Source organism: Artemia franciscana, chromosome 4 (assembly GCF_032884065.1).
Source record: "Artemia franciscana chromosome 4, ASM3288406v1, whole genome shotgun sequence".
Lineage (NCBI taxonomy): Eukaryota > Metazoa > Arthropoda > Branchiopoda > Anostraca > Artemiidae > Artemia > Artemia franciscana.
The window spans coordinates 37,434,043-37,451,306 of NC_088866.1; the positions used below are offsets into that span (position 1 = coordinate 37,434,043).

Sequence of the window (17,264 nt, forward strand, 5' to 3'; positions counted from 1 at the left end):
GGAAATAACACTTTCAATTTCCATTCAAATAAACATCCTACAAAGTTTATGCGACTACTCCTAGTCGTATATACACCTGAGGGCATATGCCCCTTAGCCCCCAACTCTGGGTGGTTGTATCAACCCCAAAGCCATTGTTGTATGATCTTTGGATTATTTTACACAAAATGGCAATCTCTAAAGTTTGATCGTATGTACTTGGAGAAAAGGTGAGCTGGGAGGAACCAGTTGTCCTCCGATCACTTTTGATTCTTGAAAAGGGAACTAGAACTTTCAATTTCCAATCAAATGAGCCTCCTCCGAAGTCCATACGACCACTCCTTCCAAAAAAACCTTAGACGCTCCTGGGACATAACTTGCAAGTTTTACCCGGGCTCTGGGGGGTTCTGACAGCCCCAGAGGCATTGTTATATAATCTTTAGACTATTTGGAACAATATGGCAATCTATAAATTTCGATCAGATGAGTCAGGGAAAACAACGCTTGGGGGGAGGTCTGTTGCCCTCCGATCACGTTTGACTCTTTGAAAGGAGCTAGGACTTCCAATTTCCGATCAATAAGCCTCCTCCAAAGTTTACACGACCACCCCTTCCATAAACACCTGATACGCCCCCGGGGCACAGATTTCAACCCTTACCCCCCGGTCTGGGGGTCGTGTCAACCTCTAAGGCATTGTCATACGATCTTTGGACTATTTTCAACAAAATGGATATGTCAGAAGTTCAATCCGGTGGATTTGAGGAAAATAGGGTGTGGTGGGGGAGCTAGTTGTCCTCCAATCACTTTTTGACTCTTGAGAAGGAAATATAACTTTCAATTTTTAATCAAACGAGCCTTTTTCAAAGTTTACACGGCCACCTTCTCCAAAAGAACCTTATATGCCCCCTGGTCATAATGTACAACCCTTGCCCTCGGGCTTTGGGAGCTGCTTCAGCCCCAGAGGCATTGTAATGTTATACATGAACTATTTCGAATAAAACTGTTGCCTCAAAATTTCGATCGAACGCATAAAAATGGAACTAGAATTTTCAATTTACGATCAAAATGAACCCCATCTGATGTTTATACATTCACTCCTTCCATAAAACCTTACATGCCCATGGGGCACAACTTACAATAATTGCCCCCGGGGTCTGGGGAGCAGAGTTAAACCTAGAGTTTTTGTTATATGATCTCCGAGCTATTTTGAACAAAAAGGTTATCCCAAAATTTTGATCGCATACAGTTACGGAAAAGAGGGCAAGGGGAGGGGCTAGTTGGCCCTGATCAATTTGGATCTTAAAAATGGCAATTGAATTTCTGATTTCCAATCGAAAGAGCCCCCTCCTAAGTTTATACGATCAACCCTTTTATATAAAGTACCTCTGAAAATAAACAAATAATAATTAAGGGCTTTACTATAGGCAACAGTACAGCTGTGCCTCTGAAAGGTAACAAGAGCTAAGAGCTCATATGGCACTTGTGACGAGGCAAGAAGAGCTAAGAGCCAAGAACTCATATGGCATGAGCTCTAACAAAATTCTAAGAATCAATAGATTGATTTAAAAGGAAAATCAGAGGCTTAATGCCGGTCAGGATTTAAAATAAGAGCTCTGAGTCACGATGTCCTTCTAAATATCAAAATTTATTAAGATCCGATCACCCACCCGTAAGTTATAAATACCTAATTTTTTCTAGTTTTTCCTTTCCCTTTAGCCCCCCAGATGGCTGAATCTGGGAAAACGACTTTATCAAGTCAATTTGTGCAGCTCTCTGATACGCCAACCAATTTTCATCGTCCTAGCACGACCATAAGCACCAAACTCGCCAAATCACTGAACCCCTCCCCCCAACTCCCCCAAAGAAAGCGAATCAGGTACGGTTATGTCAATCACGTATCAAGGACATTTGCTTATTCTATCCAAGCTTCATCCCGATTCCTCCACTCCAAGTGTTTTCCAAGATTTCCCCCTCCAACTCCCCCCCAATGTCAAAATATCTGGTCGGGATTTGAAATAAGAGCTCTGATACATGAATTCCTTTTAAATATCAAATTTCATTAAGATCCGATCACCTAAGATAAGATAAAATACCTAAATTTTCACGTTTTCCAAGAATTCCGGTTTCCCGCACTAACTCCCCCCAATGTCGCAGAATCTGGACGGAATTTAAAATTAGAGCTTTAAAGCACAAGATTCTTCTAAATATCAAATTTCATTAAGATCTGGTCACCCTTTCGTAAGTTACAAATACCTCATTTTTCCAAATTACCCCCCCCCCCAACTCCACCAAAGAGAGCAGATCCGGTCCGGTTATGTCGGTCATGTATCTTAGATAGTTTTTTATTCTTCCCATCCAGTTTCATCCTGATCTCTCTGCTTTAAGTATTTTCTAAGATTTCCGGTCCCCCCCCCAACTGCCCCCCCCCCCCAATGACGCTTGATCCGGTTAAAATTTAAGATTTGAGATTTGAGTTACGAGATCTTTCTAAACATGAAGTTTCATGAAGATCTGATCACTCCTTCGTAAGTTAAAAATACCTCATTTTTTCTATTTTTTCAGAATTAACCCCCCCCCCACCAATAGAGCGGATCCATTCCAATTATGTAAATCACGTATCTAAGACTTCTGCTTATTTTCCCCACCAAGTTTCATCCCGATCCCTCCAATCTAAGCGTTTTCCATGATTTTAGGTTCCCCCCACCCCAAAATCCCCCCAGTGTCACGAGATCCGGTCGGGATGCAAAATAAGAGCTTTGAGACACGATATCCTTCTAAATATCAAATTTCATTGAGATCCGATCACCCGTTCGTACGTTAAAAATACCTCATTTTTTCTAATTTTTCAGAAGTAAACCCCCCCAACTACCCCAAAGAGGGCGTATCTGTTCCGGTTATGTCAATCATGTATCTAGGACTTGTGCTTATTTTTCCCACTAAGTTTCATCCCGATCCCTCCACTCTAAGTGTTTTCCAAGATTTTAGGCTTCCCCCTCCCAACTCCCCCTCCCCCCAATGCCACCAGATCCGGTCAAGATTTAAAATAACAGCTCTGAGACACGATATCCTTCCAAACATCAAATTTCATTAAGGTCTGATCAACCGTTCGTAAGTTAAAAATACTTCATTTTTTCTATTTTTTCCGAATTAACGGGCCCCCCACTCCCCCTAGATGGTCAAATCGGGAAAACGACTATTTCTAATTTAATCTGGTCCGGTCCCTGATATGCCTGCCAAACTTCATCGTCTTAGCTTACCTGGAAGTGCCTAAAGTAGCAAAACTGGGATCGACAGACAGACCGACAGAATTTGCGATTGCTATATGTCACTTGGTTAATATCAAGTGCCATAAAAATGTCTTTATGACGATCCAAAAATTTTTTTTACAATTATTGAAATTAGTATGTCCCAATAATTTTCGATCATTATAGTAGCTTCAAGAATCAGAGAAAATTGTTGCAGACATATTGTCCTACCATTGCCACTACAATCTTGTTGAATTTATTTGCTACTTTATGCCATAGCCCCAATGTAAGTCGATAGTTACACATGACTACATCACAAGTAACAGAACCCCCAGGTGATTTGGCGAATTGAGAGCATTTCAAGAGCTCAAAAACGTCATTTCTACCTCAACATTGGTTGGAAGACTTGCGACAATGAGGGTCGAAACGAATTAAAAACTAAAGTTTAAAAAGGGCTGCATGTATGTTACAACCACAATCTATATATATAAAAATAAGTTGTCTGTCTGTGTGTCTGTCTGTGGATCAGGTGACGTCATGTTTCTGTGTTGACTGACGTCATGAAATTAGTTGTCGTCATTTTTGCTTTGACGGTGACGTCATTCAAGATATTTAAGACATATGTTCACGTAGAAATCTATTAATGTTTAAGTTTACAATGACTGATGAACTTACCATGGCAAAAGCTGATGAAGATGCTCAAAGAGTCTATGCCAAAAAACTTGCTGCTGATAGAGAAAGTCAGAAAAGAAAGCGTGCCGAGGAACTACCAGAGCAACGCGAAAGCAGACTTGCTGCTAAAAGAGAAAGTGAAAAAAGAAGGCGTGCCGAGGAATCAAAAGAACAGCAAGGACAGGCTTGAGGCTGATAGAGAAAAAAGAACAGAAAGCGTGCCGAGGAATCAAAAGAACAGCAAGGAAACAGGCTTGAGGCTGATAGAGAAAGAAAGAACAGAAAGCGTGCCAAGGAACTACCAGAGCAACGCGAAAGCAGACTTGCTGCTAAAAGAGAAAGTGAAAAAAGAAGGCGTGCCGAGGAATTACAAGAACAGCAAGAAATCAGGCTTGCTGCTGATAGAGAAAGTAAGAAAAGAAAGCGTGCCGAGGAATCACAAGAACAGCAAGAAATCAGGCTTGCTGCTGATAGAGAAAGTAAGAAAAGAAAGCGTGCCGAGGAATCAGAGCAACCTGAAAGTTATCGCCTGGCATTCAGGTACAACCCAGTCGATGATTATAGCTTGAGTAGATGTGTTCAAATCGGGACAATGTCTAAAATTTGTCCCTATTGCAAGGCCTTGAAATTCAATGGTGAAACAATGGGAATGTGTTGCGCCTCAGGAAAAGTTAAACTTCCTCTATTGGCTGCACCACCAGAGCCATTGAAGACTTTCCAGCTCCGCTCTGAACAATACATTCATTTGCGAGATGCAGTTATAAATGACGGTAATACCACAAACGTTGGAAGATTAACAATTTTACCTTCGTCATATGCTGGCAGTCCCCGTCATATGCATGAATATGCTCAAAAATGCTATTGCGTATGTTCGTCTCTATGGTCGTCCAGATTTATTTATTACATTTACATGTAATCAATCTTGGGACGAGATACTGCAGCTTTTACTTCAAGGACAATCGGCGGTTCATAGGCATGACATTACGGCCCGTGTCTTCCGGCAAAAGTTGAAATCACTGATACACTACATTGTAAGACTTGAAGTGTTTGGGTCAGTGCGATGCTGGATGTACTCAGTGGAATGGCAAAAACGAGGTTTGCCACACGCACATATACTAATCTGGCTACATAAAAAAATTACTTCGAACGAAATTGATGATGTGATTTCCGCTGAAATACCTGATAAAAATGTCGATAAGGGGTTACATGATATTATTGTAAAAAATATGATACATGGACCTTGCGGTGCACTGAACGAAAATTCACCATGCATGGCCAAAGGAAGGTGCACAAAGCAATATCCTCGACTTTTAGTATCAAACACAATTACTGGCAATGATGGTTACCCACAATATAGAAGAAGATCTACTGAAGATGGCGGTAAAACAGCAATAATAAAGAAGCGTAACGGTACCACCATCGAAGTAGATAACCAGTGGGTTGTTCCATATTCCCCATTATTATCAAAAACATTTAATGTACACATAAACGTTGAATACTGTAACTCCGTAAAGGCAATCAAATACATATGTAAATACGTCAACAAAGGCAGTGACATGGCAGTTTTTGGCTTGCAGCCCGAAATCAAAGATTTCGATGAAATCGTACAATATCAGGCTGGAAGATACATAAGCAGTAATGAAGCTGTTTGGCGAATTCTTTCATTTCCGATACATGAACGTAGTCCAGCTGTTGTTCACTTAGCGGTACATTTGCAGAATGGTCAACGTGTTTATTTCACGGAAACCAACGTGCAACAAAGAGTCCTGAATCCACCAGATACAACATTAACAGCTTTTTTTTCGCTTTGCAAAAATGATTCTTTTGCAAAAAAACTGCTGTATACTGAAGTGCCTTCGTATTACACGTGGAATACTAAAAATAAAGTATTTGAACGTCGAAAACAGGGTAAGTCAGTCGACGGCCAACCTACCATCTTCAAAGATACCACGATAGGAAGACTCTACACCGTTCACCCCAATCAACATGAATGCTTCTTTCTATGCCTGCTTTTGGTGAATGTACCCGGTCCGACATCCTTTGAGTATTTGAGGACTGTAAATGGTACTATACATGACACTTACCGTAGTGCATGCCAAGCTCTGAATTTATTGGAGAATGACCAACACTGGGATAACTGCATCAATTACGCGTGCGAAACGTCAACCCCAAGTCAAATTCGTGCATTGTTTGGCATCATTTTAACAACTTGCTCTCCATCAGCTCCTACAGAGTTATGGGAAAAATATAAGTCAAAAATGTCCGAAGATATACTCCATCGAAAACAGTTAGAGACGTCAGATATGACTTTTGATTTTACATCAGAAATTTATAACTACACTTTAGTTGTTATAGAAGATTTGTGCGTACGTTTGGCAAACAAACCTCTTCAGGATTTGGGAATGCCTTCACCTAACCGTATCGCTGCTGTTTCGACATGTGTAGAATTGGATCGTGAACAAAGTTACAGTACGAGTGATCTATTGTCGTATGTACAAAATAACATTTCCAAGTTAACGTCGGAACAAAAAGACATTTATGATACGATAATGCATTGTGTCGATAACAACGTTGTTCTACAGAAACTCCCACGTGCAATATTTCCAAATCATCTGGGATGGGTAAAGTATTGCAGCAATGCAAACTTATTATTTGGGATGAGTGCACAATGGCACACAAAAAATCGCTCGAGGCTCTGGATCAATGCTTGAAAGATTTGCGAGGGAAGTCGAAACCCTTTGGCAGCACATTAATATTGCTTGCGGGAGATTTCAGGCAAACATTACCTATAATACCTAGATCAACTCCTGCAGACGAAATGAATGCTTGCCTGAAAAATTCTAATTTATGGGCACACGTAAAAACATTAAAATTAACTACAAATATACGTGTCCGATTGCAAAACAATGACTCTGGTCAAACATTTTCAGATCAATTGCTGGCAATGGGAAACGGAAAGCTCCCAGTAGACTCAATTTCAGGACGTATACAACTACCTGCTGATTTCTGTAATTTAGTGACGTCCAAAAATGAATTGATTGAAAAAGTATTTCCGAATATTCTAAAAAATTATAAAAATAATAAATGGCTAAGTGAAAGAGCGATTCTCGCACCCAAAAATATAGACGTCCACGAAATCAACAATATTGTTTTGACCCAGATTCGAGACCAGGCAGTCCTTTACAAGTCAGTCGACACAGTTTTGGAACCAAATGAAGCGGTTAATTATCCATCTGAATTTTTAAATTCCATAGATCTTTCAGGGTTTCCACCACACGTGCTACAACTAAAAATAGGCGTACCAATAATACTTTTAAGAAATATAAACCCACCAAAGCTTTGCAATGGCACTCGACTTGCCGTAAAAAAAAAACAATGGAAAACCTAATAGAGGCCACAATCTTGACAGGGCCTTTTGAGGGTGAGGCTGTTCTTATTCCTCGCATTCCCATGATTCCAACGGATCTGCCTTTTCAATTTAAAAGATTGCAATTCCCAATTCGATTAGCATTTGCAATCACCATTAACAAAGCTCAAGGTCAATCATTAGAAAAATGTGGTATAGATCTTAATACTGATTGTTTTTCCCATGGACAATTGTACGTTGCATGTTCGAGGGTCGGTAAACCTGACAATCTATTTATATGCAGCGACAATTGGACAGCGAAGAATGTTATATATTCGCAAGTTTTACGCAGTTAATTTGTATTTTGGAACCAAATGAAGCGGTTAATTATCCATCTGAATTTTTAAATTCCATAGATCCTTCAGGGTTTCCACCACACGTGCTACAACTAAAAATATGCGTACCAATAATACTTTTAAGAAATATCAACCCACCAAAGCTTTGCAATGGCACGCGACTTGAAGTAAAAAAAACAATGGAAAACCTAATAGAGGCCACAATCTTGACAGGGCCTTATGAGGGTGAGGCTGTTCTTATTCCTCGCATTCCCATGATTCCAACGGATCTGCTTTTTCAATTTAAAAGATTGCAATTCCCAATTCGATTAGCATTTGCAACCACCATCAACAAAGCTCAAGGGCAATCACTAGAAAAATGCGGTATAGATCTTAATACAGATTGCTTTACCAATGTACAATTGTATGTTGCATCTTTGAGGGTCGGTAAACCTGACAATCTATTTATACGCACAGACAATGGGACAGCGAAGACTGTTGTATATTCACAAGTTTTACGTAGTTAATTTCTATTGTATCTATCTATCTATCTATCTATATAAAAACGAGTTGTGTGTATGCATGTTTGTTTGTTTGTAAAAAGAGCGTTTGCATATGACGTCATTATTAGTACATACGGCTTTGTATATGGACAGACAATGGGAAAGCCAAGAATGTTGTATATTCGCAATTTTTACGTAGTTTGAAACACATATATAAATCTATCTATATTCACAGGTGGGACACAGGGACACAACTACAATGGCGCGTAACTAATATGGCGCGTAACGACTTACGCGCGCGGGGGGGCTTGGGGGGCGCGAAGCGCCCCACCAACTAGGTGTTGGGGTGACGCGAAGCGCCACCCCAACAGCTAGTAGTATATAACTCCCGGATGTCTAGAATAATTCTTCAGTTTTAAATGAATAGACTAAAAATAAACCTCAACCTTTTACTTTCCTTACAAGATCAAGCGAACGACCCAAAAAACGTAAGTTCCCAATCACTGAAAATGAACACCCTGGACAACCAAGACAAATCTGAGCCAACCAAGACATTGTATGAAATAATAAAATCTAAAATGAAGAAGAAAGAAAATGAGATCAGAAGAAATGCAAAACTGAGAATCAGAAGGTGTCAAAAATATATGCGAAGAGCAAAGACACCTGCAGTTAGAAGACAAGCAACAGCAAGAACCAGATAGTCAAAAATGAAAGTGAAGAAGAAAGCGTTTATTGGTCACTAGAAAAAATTTTTCTAGTTGATCAACGATATCTCACCCGAACAGATTGCTGACCAGCTTTATCTATCTGAAACATCATCAGAAAAGACATTTGATGTTGTTGCAAATTAGGCTCTATTTGGTATAATGTTCTAGCTTTTCGCCCGTGAGGTGATTATTATGCCAAGGATTCAACAAACTGTCTTCGATTGCCATAGGTTCAACAAACTTTTTCCGATTTTAGAAGCACATTGGAGCCCTTTCAGAACTGTCCTTCCTTCTATATAGTGTTGTAGTCCATTATAATTGACTTCTTCGTATGTTTTTGAGATATTGCTGAGAATAGTGGCACATATTGGAATTTTTTTTTTCATTTATTCGTTTTTTGCACCAACAATAATGTTGAAAAATATAATTGAATACTAAATTAGTTGGGCATGGCTACGATCAAACAAGCAACCTTAATTTTTCCACAAAATTTCTACTCAACTGGCAAATTTGATAAACTTGCAAATTTTCAGTCAGCTCATCTTTGATTACACTCAAAACCGATTTGTTTTTTGGTTGTTTTTTTTTTTAACTGTCGCCGTTTAGGCTATATTTACGATTTCATCTTCAATTGACTTTGTTTTTCAACAAGTTATTTTTGTTTGGATGCCAATCAACACAATGCCATTTAAAATCAGCCGAAGCCACATTTCAACTTATGAATTCAGTTAAAAAATTACAAACCTTATTTCTCTCGCACCTACAGAGACATAAGAAAGATAAAAGCGACGAAGACCACACTGCCTTTCCATAACGAACAAATACAAAGTAGAAACAATAGGGAAAATCTTTTCAAGACAGTGGAGAATGATCTGATTTTGATCTATATCCGATTTTAAACCACCTGTGTTGATAGTGTGTGTTTTTCCCAGGGCTGCAGAGTCCATTGCCTTGAAAGAATATCAATCGATATAAATCATTGGGGAGCAGCTCAGAGACTCCAAATATATTAAGAGAAAAAACCCATGTTTGGCAGTCAATACCGCAAATAACCACAGGGAAGCACACATCCTAAAGCTATTAATTGCAAGGACACGCTAAGTGCAGTAGGTATCAGTAAGTTACTCAGCTGTGTTGCCAACTGTATAGGTGTTGGCAAACGTAGGATGTTTAAATCGATATATTTCTATTACACCTACATGAGAAATTTAATTTCTGTAACCAGTAAAGATGCTTGAAATTTAAAAAGTACAAAGTTTTATGAAATTATTTTTTTAATATAATTTTAATAACCCTGTTAATAGCTAGTATTTTATATAAGTTTTATGTTCTGCAATACGATAGTGAGTATTGGCAACTGTAGGATGTTTAAACAAGCATATTTATATCATACCCCTGTAACTGGTAAAGATATTAAAAATTTAAGAAGTACAAAGTTTTATGAAATTATTTTTTTATACAATTGTAATAACCCTGTTAACAGCTAACATTTTTCTTATACATTTTATGTTCTGCAATGCGAGAATTGCTGTAGAGTACAAAAGAGGTATCTCTGTTAATCTATTAAGCATTTTTCTAACTTTCTGCATTTTATATGTAATGTACTAGCAAATATTAAATGTCAATTTTTAAATAGCGATACAGATAATTGAATAAATTGTTTCTGTAGAAATACTACTATGATGCAAAAAAATCCTATTCATTATAATTATCCTATTAATTGTTCATTATTGCCCCTCTTTAGAATTATTCAAGAGTATTTTGGCTTGACTCCAGCCTTTATGTGTTTCAATAGCTCTGATTCCTAAGGATTTTACATTATTTCTGATACTCCGACTCCATCTAGCAAAAATTTACTATAACTGCAACTCCACGTCTCCGACTCCATAGCCCCGTTTTTCCTTGGTTTTTATTCAGAGCCTTTAGTACTAATCATTCAATTTATCATGTTAACAACCCTTTATACTAGTTGCAATCATTTGCAACTATCAAGTATGCTATCAAAGCACCTGAGGTGCTTTCCCCCACAAAGGTGTGGGGGAACCGTCATTAATTTTTCCCCAGGAGCCATCAGACCTAGTAACGGCCATGAATTCATGCATCCAGAACTGCACAACTAAATAAAAAATTACTTTACTATCTTCAACTGATGTTCACGATGTTTATAAGACACAGTATAAGAAACTCCTTCTGATTGGAATTCCCTTAGTTGAAACTCTTGGCAACACCATTGGGCAATACAATTGCTAAGATTACATCTAAGCGAATAAGATAAATACAGAAGGAGGAAATACAAAATTAGTGTTGCTTCCAAATTTCTGATGCAGACTGAAGATGAACGTCGATTACAGAAAAGCATAAACCGAATGGAAAGTATGAAAGTAATGAAGCAATCTGTATCCCTAATTTTTGCGAGAACAGAAAAGTCCCAAATGGGCTGGTAGCCAAAGGTCTCTCTATTGAACAAAGAACAAAACCAATCACAAATTCTAGCTCAAAAATTAAACCTACACAACGTTTTTATAAAGTTTTCTCCAAAACATCATCATTAAATATACATAAAGACAAGATGATGGATCAGGTACTTGCTGTAAATCAACAGAAAGGACTGTTTTCATTTATTCCCAACCACTCTTTGGTGTTCATAGCTAATATTCCAGCTGCGCCAAACAACATTAGGTATGACGAGTCCATGATCAAAGAGATTACAGAACATCTTACATGAATCAATGGAGGTCGGAGCTGATGCTTAAGACAGTTCTTTAAGAGTTTTTTGTTACTAGCTCCCTTATTTAAGGTTATTTTCAAAATGTTTTTCAAGGCACATTGTTATTCCTGATACTATGACTTCAATTACAATAATCTCAATAAGATAAAAACATTACACGTTAATAGTAAATGATAGACATGATAGTAATAGTAAAGTCGCATAGCAGATGATATTCCCTAAATTTTTTTTTTTGGAAAATTCTAGTTTCTCCTTGCATAGAGGGTGCTTAAGTTATTCGTCTTGTATACTGAATTAATTATTAAAAAGACATAAAGGTTATACCCCAATGCATTGGATCCACTGAAACTCCTTACATCTATGTTAGGTGCCAGCAAACGAACAATGTCATTTTGTCCTGTCTCAATTAGTGCATCAATGAATCGACCAAATGCTTTAGGACCCCGAAGCATAAGCTTCATACAGTAGTCAAGGGTTGGAGAATCTTCTTCCTAAAAATAAAAAGAAAAAAAAGATAAAGTTACTTAGGATTTCTCATTTGGCTATAAATATTCAAAGATAAATAATTACATAACTCTCGAAGGATTGTCTCACTAGCTAAATCCATAAAATCCATAAAAGTCCATAAATATGCATCCAAGAAAGATATTGTTACTAACTTTCTGCTGGGGCTTCCAAAACACTTGGCATCACCACAGAGGGTCCACAATTGAGCAATTAGGGCAAATTGTGTCACTTCTAAAAACATAATTGTTATACTTAAGAGAAAAAGCTTGATTTGGCATTGTCTGTCTTTCCTAAATATAAAATACTTGCCTCCTTCCAAGGGGCCTTCTCTCCTTGCAGTGCCATTGGACAAAACAAACACGTTGGCTCAATGCTCACTCTAACAGACTGCAGGGGAAAACGGCTATGCAAAAATAATAAAACCAGTTTTGTCTGGTATCATTTACCCAATTGAAACTGACTCTCTGAGAGTATTGTTTCATCTCAGTCATTTGCAGATTCCTTCAAGCAAAAGCTCAAAAGATGTCTGGAGACATAGTGATCCAACTAGGAAGGACCAATGGGCCATTGCAAAGCTGTTATCAAAGTAATAAACAAGAGCTAAGAGCTCATATGGCACTTTCGACGAGGTCAGAAGAGCCAAGAGCTCATATGGTGTGAGCTCTAGCAAAATTCTAAGAATCAATAGATTGATTTAAAAGGAAAAATCAGAGGCTTAATACCGGTCGGGATTCAAAATAAGAGCTCCAAGTCACTAGCCCTTCTAAATATCAAAATTCATAAAGATCCGATCACCCACTCGTAAGTTAAAAATACCTCAAATTTTCAAATTTTTCCTCTCCCTTCAGTCCCTAAGATGGTCAAATCGGGGAAAATTTATCAAGTCAATTTGTGCAGCTCCCTGACACACCTGCCAATTTTCATCGTCCTAACACGTCCAGAAGCACCAAATTCGCCAAAGCACTGAACCCCACCACCTAACTCCACCAAAGAGAGCGGATCCAGTCCGGTTACGTCAATCACGTATCTATGACATTTATAACGTTTTCCAAGATTTCCAGTTTCCCCGTCCAACTCCCCCAATGTCAAAAGATCTGGTCGGGATTTGAAATAAGAGCTAAGAGACATGACTTCCTTCTAAATATCCAATTTCATTAAGATCTGGTCACCCCTACTTAAGTTAAAAATACCCCAATTTTTCTGATTTTTCCAAATTAACAACCCCCAGCTCCTTCAAAGAGAACGGATTCGTACCAATTATGTCAATCTCGTATCTATAACTTGCGCTTATTCTTCCCATCAAGTTTCATCCTGATCTCTCCACTCTAAGGGTTTTCTAATATTTGCGGTTTCCAAGATTTCTTTTTCCCCCCTCCAACCCTCTATGTCTCTGGATTCGATTCTAATTGAAAATGGAGCATCTGAGACATAAGATCCTTTTACATATATATCAAGTTTCATTAAGATCCGATCACCTATTCGTAAGATAAAAATACCCCAATTTTCACGTTTTCCAAGAATTCCGGTTTCCCCCTCTAACTCCCTTCAATGTCACCAAATCTGGTCAAGATTTCAAATGAGATTTCTAAAGCACAAAAGCCTTCTAGATATCGAATTTCATTAGGATCTGATCGCCCGTTCGTAAGTAACAAATACCTAATTTTTTCTAATTTTTCCAAATTACTCCCCCCCCCCCCTAACTCCACCAAAGAAAGCAGATCCGGTCCAACTATGTCAGTAACCTATCTTGGACTTGTGCTTAATCTTTCCACCAAGTTTTATCCTGATCTCTCTGCTTTAAGCGTTTTCCAAGATTTCCAGTCCCCCCCCAAGGACACTGGATCCGGTGGGGATTTAAAATAAGAGATCTGGGTTTCGAGATCCTTCTGAAAATGAAATTTCATTCAGATACGATTACTCTTTCGTAAATCACTGTATTTTTCTAATTTTTTAGAATTAACACTCCCCCCCCCAACTCTCCCAAAGAGAGCAGATCCGTTCCAGTTATTTCAATCCCGTATCTAGGACTTGTACTTATTTTTCCCATCAAGTTTCATCCCGATCCCTCCAATCTAAGCGTTTTCCAAGATTTTAGGTTCTGCCAACCCCCCCCCCCCCAACTTCCCTTTCACCGGATCCGGTCAGGATTTAAAATAAGAGCTCTGAGACACGATATCCTTCTAAACATACAATTTCATTAAGATCCGATCACTCCTTTGTAAGTTAAAAACAACCCATTCTTTAATTTTTCAGAATTAACCCTCCTCCCCCAAAGAGAGCGGATCCGTTCCGGTTATTTCAATCACGTATCCAGGACTTATGATTATTTTACCACCAAGTTTCATCCCGATCCCTCAACTCTAAGCGTTTTCCGAGATTTTAGCTCCCCCCCCTCAATTCCCCCAGATCCAATCTGGATTTAAAATAAGAGCTCTGAGACACGATATTCTTAATGAAACTTGAAGTTTCATTAAGATCCGATCACTCCTTCGTAAGTTAAAAATACCTCTTTTTTTTACTTTCAGAATCAGCCCCCCCCCCAACTCCCCCAAAAGTAGCAGATTTGTTCCGGTTATGTCAATCAAATATCTAAGACTTTTGCTTATTTTTCTCACCAAGTTTCATCCTGATTCCTCCACTCTAAACGTTTTCCAAGATTTTAGGACCCCCCCCCAACTCCACTCAATGTCACCGGATCAGGTTGGGATTTAAAATAAGAACTCTGAGACACGATATCCTTCTAAACATAAAATTTCATTTAGATCCCATCACCCGTTTGTAAGTTAAAAATACTTCATTTTTTCTATTTTTTCCAGATTAACTGACCCCTGACTCACCCCCAGATGGTAAAATTGCGAAAACGACTATTTCTAGTTTAATCTGGTCTGATCCCTGATATACCTGCCAAATTTCATCGTCCTAGCTTACCTGGATGTGCCTAAAGTAGCAAAACCAGGACAGACAAACCGACAGAATTTGCAATTGCTATATGTCACTTGGATAATACCAAGTGCCATGACAAGTGAGAAATAGGATAAACTGCAGATTTTCGTTAAATCATACCAATTATAATTGCATCACTGACAAGATGACGTTGAGGACAATTACCAAACCAAACTTCTCCCTGAGGTTTGGTGAAAAATTTTTTAGCAATGCTGACAACTTGGCACTCACATAGAACTTTGTTGCACTGTTGACAGTCATAACAGAAGAAACTAGCAAAGTTGGGCTCGACACCAGCTGGAGCAAACAAAATCCTGTTAGGACTTCACATATCTTAGCTCCATTCTTTTAAGTGATGGATAAGTCAAGAGCAAAATCAATACACAAGTCCTAAAGGCAACTTCTATCCTAGAGAGACTCAACAAATTTTGACAAAACCTTGTTCTCAGCCACCTCACAAAGATGAGGATATTTATGTATCTTTAGTCATACTCATAGCACAGTCATACAATATAGCACAGAAACTTGACCAAAAGCCACCATGACTTTGAGGAAGCCGGATGCAACCCAATCCAAAGGACTCCAAAAGATAGAGGGACTTCACTGGTACAATTTTATCAGCAATGCCAACCTCCTGTCCTTTGCAATGCAGATTCTATTCTCCCTACAAGTTGTGCAACATATACTGGGATGGTCCAGTCATCTCTTCAAATGCCAGAAAAAGCCTCTGTTGCATCAAATACAATTTCAATCCCATGGCTGCCAGGAGGAAACAACTATGCAGTTGTCTAAGAATAACTCGGTTCATTAAGTCTATATCAATTCCTAAGCAAGACAGGAATGTACCCATATCTGCTCAAGACCAGGTATACTAGAGAATGATGGCAATCGCTTTTTCAATGCAAGCACAAGTTACCAGGAGAATTAAGTCAAGTCAAGAGTTCGTTCCTGAATTAAAAAAAAACAAAAACAGAACTGTAGATTTTTAAGACCATGTAAATTGGATGAGAAAAGGTATGAGATTCAAAATACTTTTCTTGTGCTTTATTTGAGCAGGAGATCTAATTTTAAATGTTTTACTTTGATAATACAATGATTGTTAAAGATCATTGCCTTCTGGAGTGAATTGGAGTGGAGATAGTTGTTTCAAAGTATCTCCCCAAGAATTATTAAGACCCTGGATGTATCCCTGAGAGTTGCATTCACCTAACTCAACTACTTTTAAAGATAGCAAAAATCACCTAAACCAGAATTGGTAAATATTTACATTTTCATATAGTTTGAATAGAATGAAAGTGAATATATTACTTCATGTCTTTTTTATGTTCTTCCTAAATTAAATCATTACCCCTGAGCAAAACCATATTTTGATCCCTTAAAAGGGCTAAATGGCTCAAAACAGCCAGTAGTAACCAAACGTTCAAGATTGTTTTTCAAAATTGTAAGCCCTTTACAGACCCTCAAATATGATACATTTTTAAACTATTTTAGATACAGCTTATATACATCTGTTAGCATCAATCTTGTTAAAACCAGTTTACCTATAAATTGAATCGACAGTGACAAAATTGAGAATCAATAATGCATGAAAAATATATAATATGGGCTATATATTTGGGTAAGGTTAGAAAGGACAGACTGGATTAAAATTGAATTCGTAATGAAAACAAGTTTTACATTTGGATTCAGAATGAAATTCTGATTCTAAAGGTAAGTTTGTTTCTTAGCTATCTGAACGTTCATTAATATAAATATTTATCATAGGCAATGCAATAGCACTCCCTAAGTAAAGAGCAATATGGGCAAAATGTTTTGTAGCAAGGCAATTGGGGTTGACACCCCCCACTCAGAGTTTCAGGCCAGGGATTGTACGTTTTGCCCAGGGGACACATAAGCTTTTTATGGAAGGGAGTCGCTGGGTAAGCTTTAGAGGAGGTTTATTTGAATGAAAATTTAAAGCTCTAGTTCTCTTTTAAGAGACAGAAGTGACACCCTCTTTTCCCAAAACAAATCTGACTGAAATTATGAGATGGCTATTTTGTACAAAATAGTCCAAAGAGCATGTAACAATGGCTTCAGGGTGGACCCAAACCCTCCAGAGCCCAGGGGCAAGGGTTGTAAGTTATGCCCCATGCATAAATGGCTTTTATGGAATTGATGGTCGCATAAATTTCAGATTGGATGGGGCTCATTTGATTGGAAATTGCAACTTATAGTACCCCTTTTAATAGTCATAAATGGATGGAGGGCAACCAGCCCCTAACCCACAAGCCAATCATTCCCCAAAACAAATCCATTC

At 38.2% G+C, this 17,264-nt stretch overlaps 1 protein-coding gene across 1 annotated transcript in view; it reads right to left on the reverse strand.

Annotated features, from left to right (window-relative positions):
• LOC136026378 (caspase-2-like) overlaps positions 1 to 17,264 on the reverse strand; it is a 57,893-nt gene that overhangs the window by 37,317 nt on the left and 3,312 nt on the right. Inside the window, exon 2 of the mRNA XM_065702925.1 lies at positions 11,840 to 12,006. Coding sequence (XP_065558997.1) covers positions 11,840 to 12,006 — 167 coding nt within the window. The remainder of the gene's footprint in view (positions 1 to 11,839; positions 12,007 to 17,264) is intronic.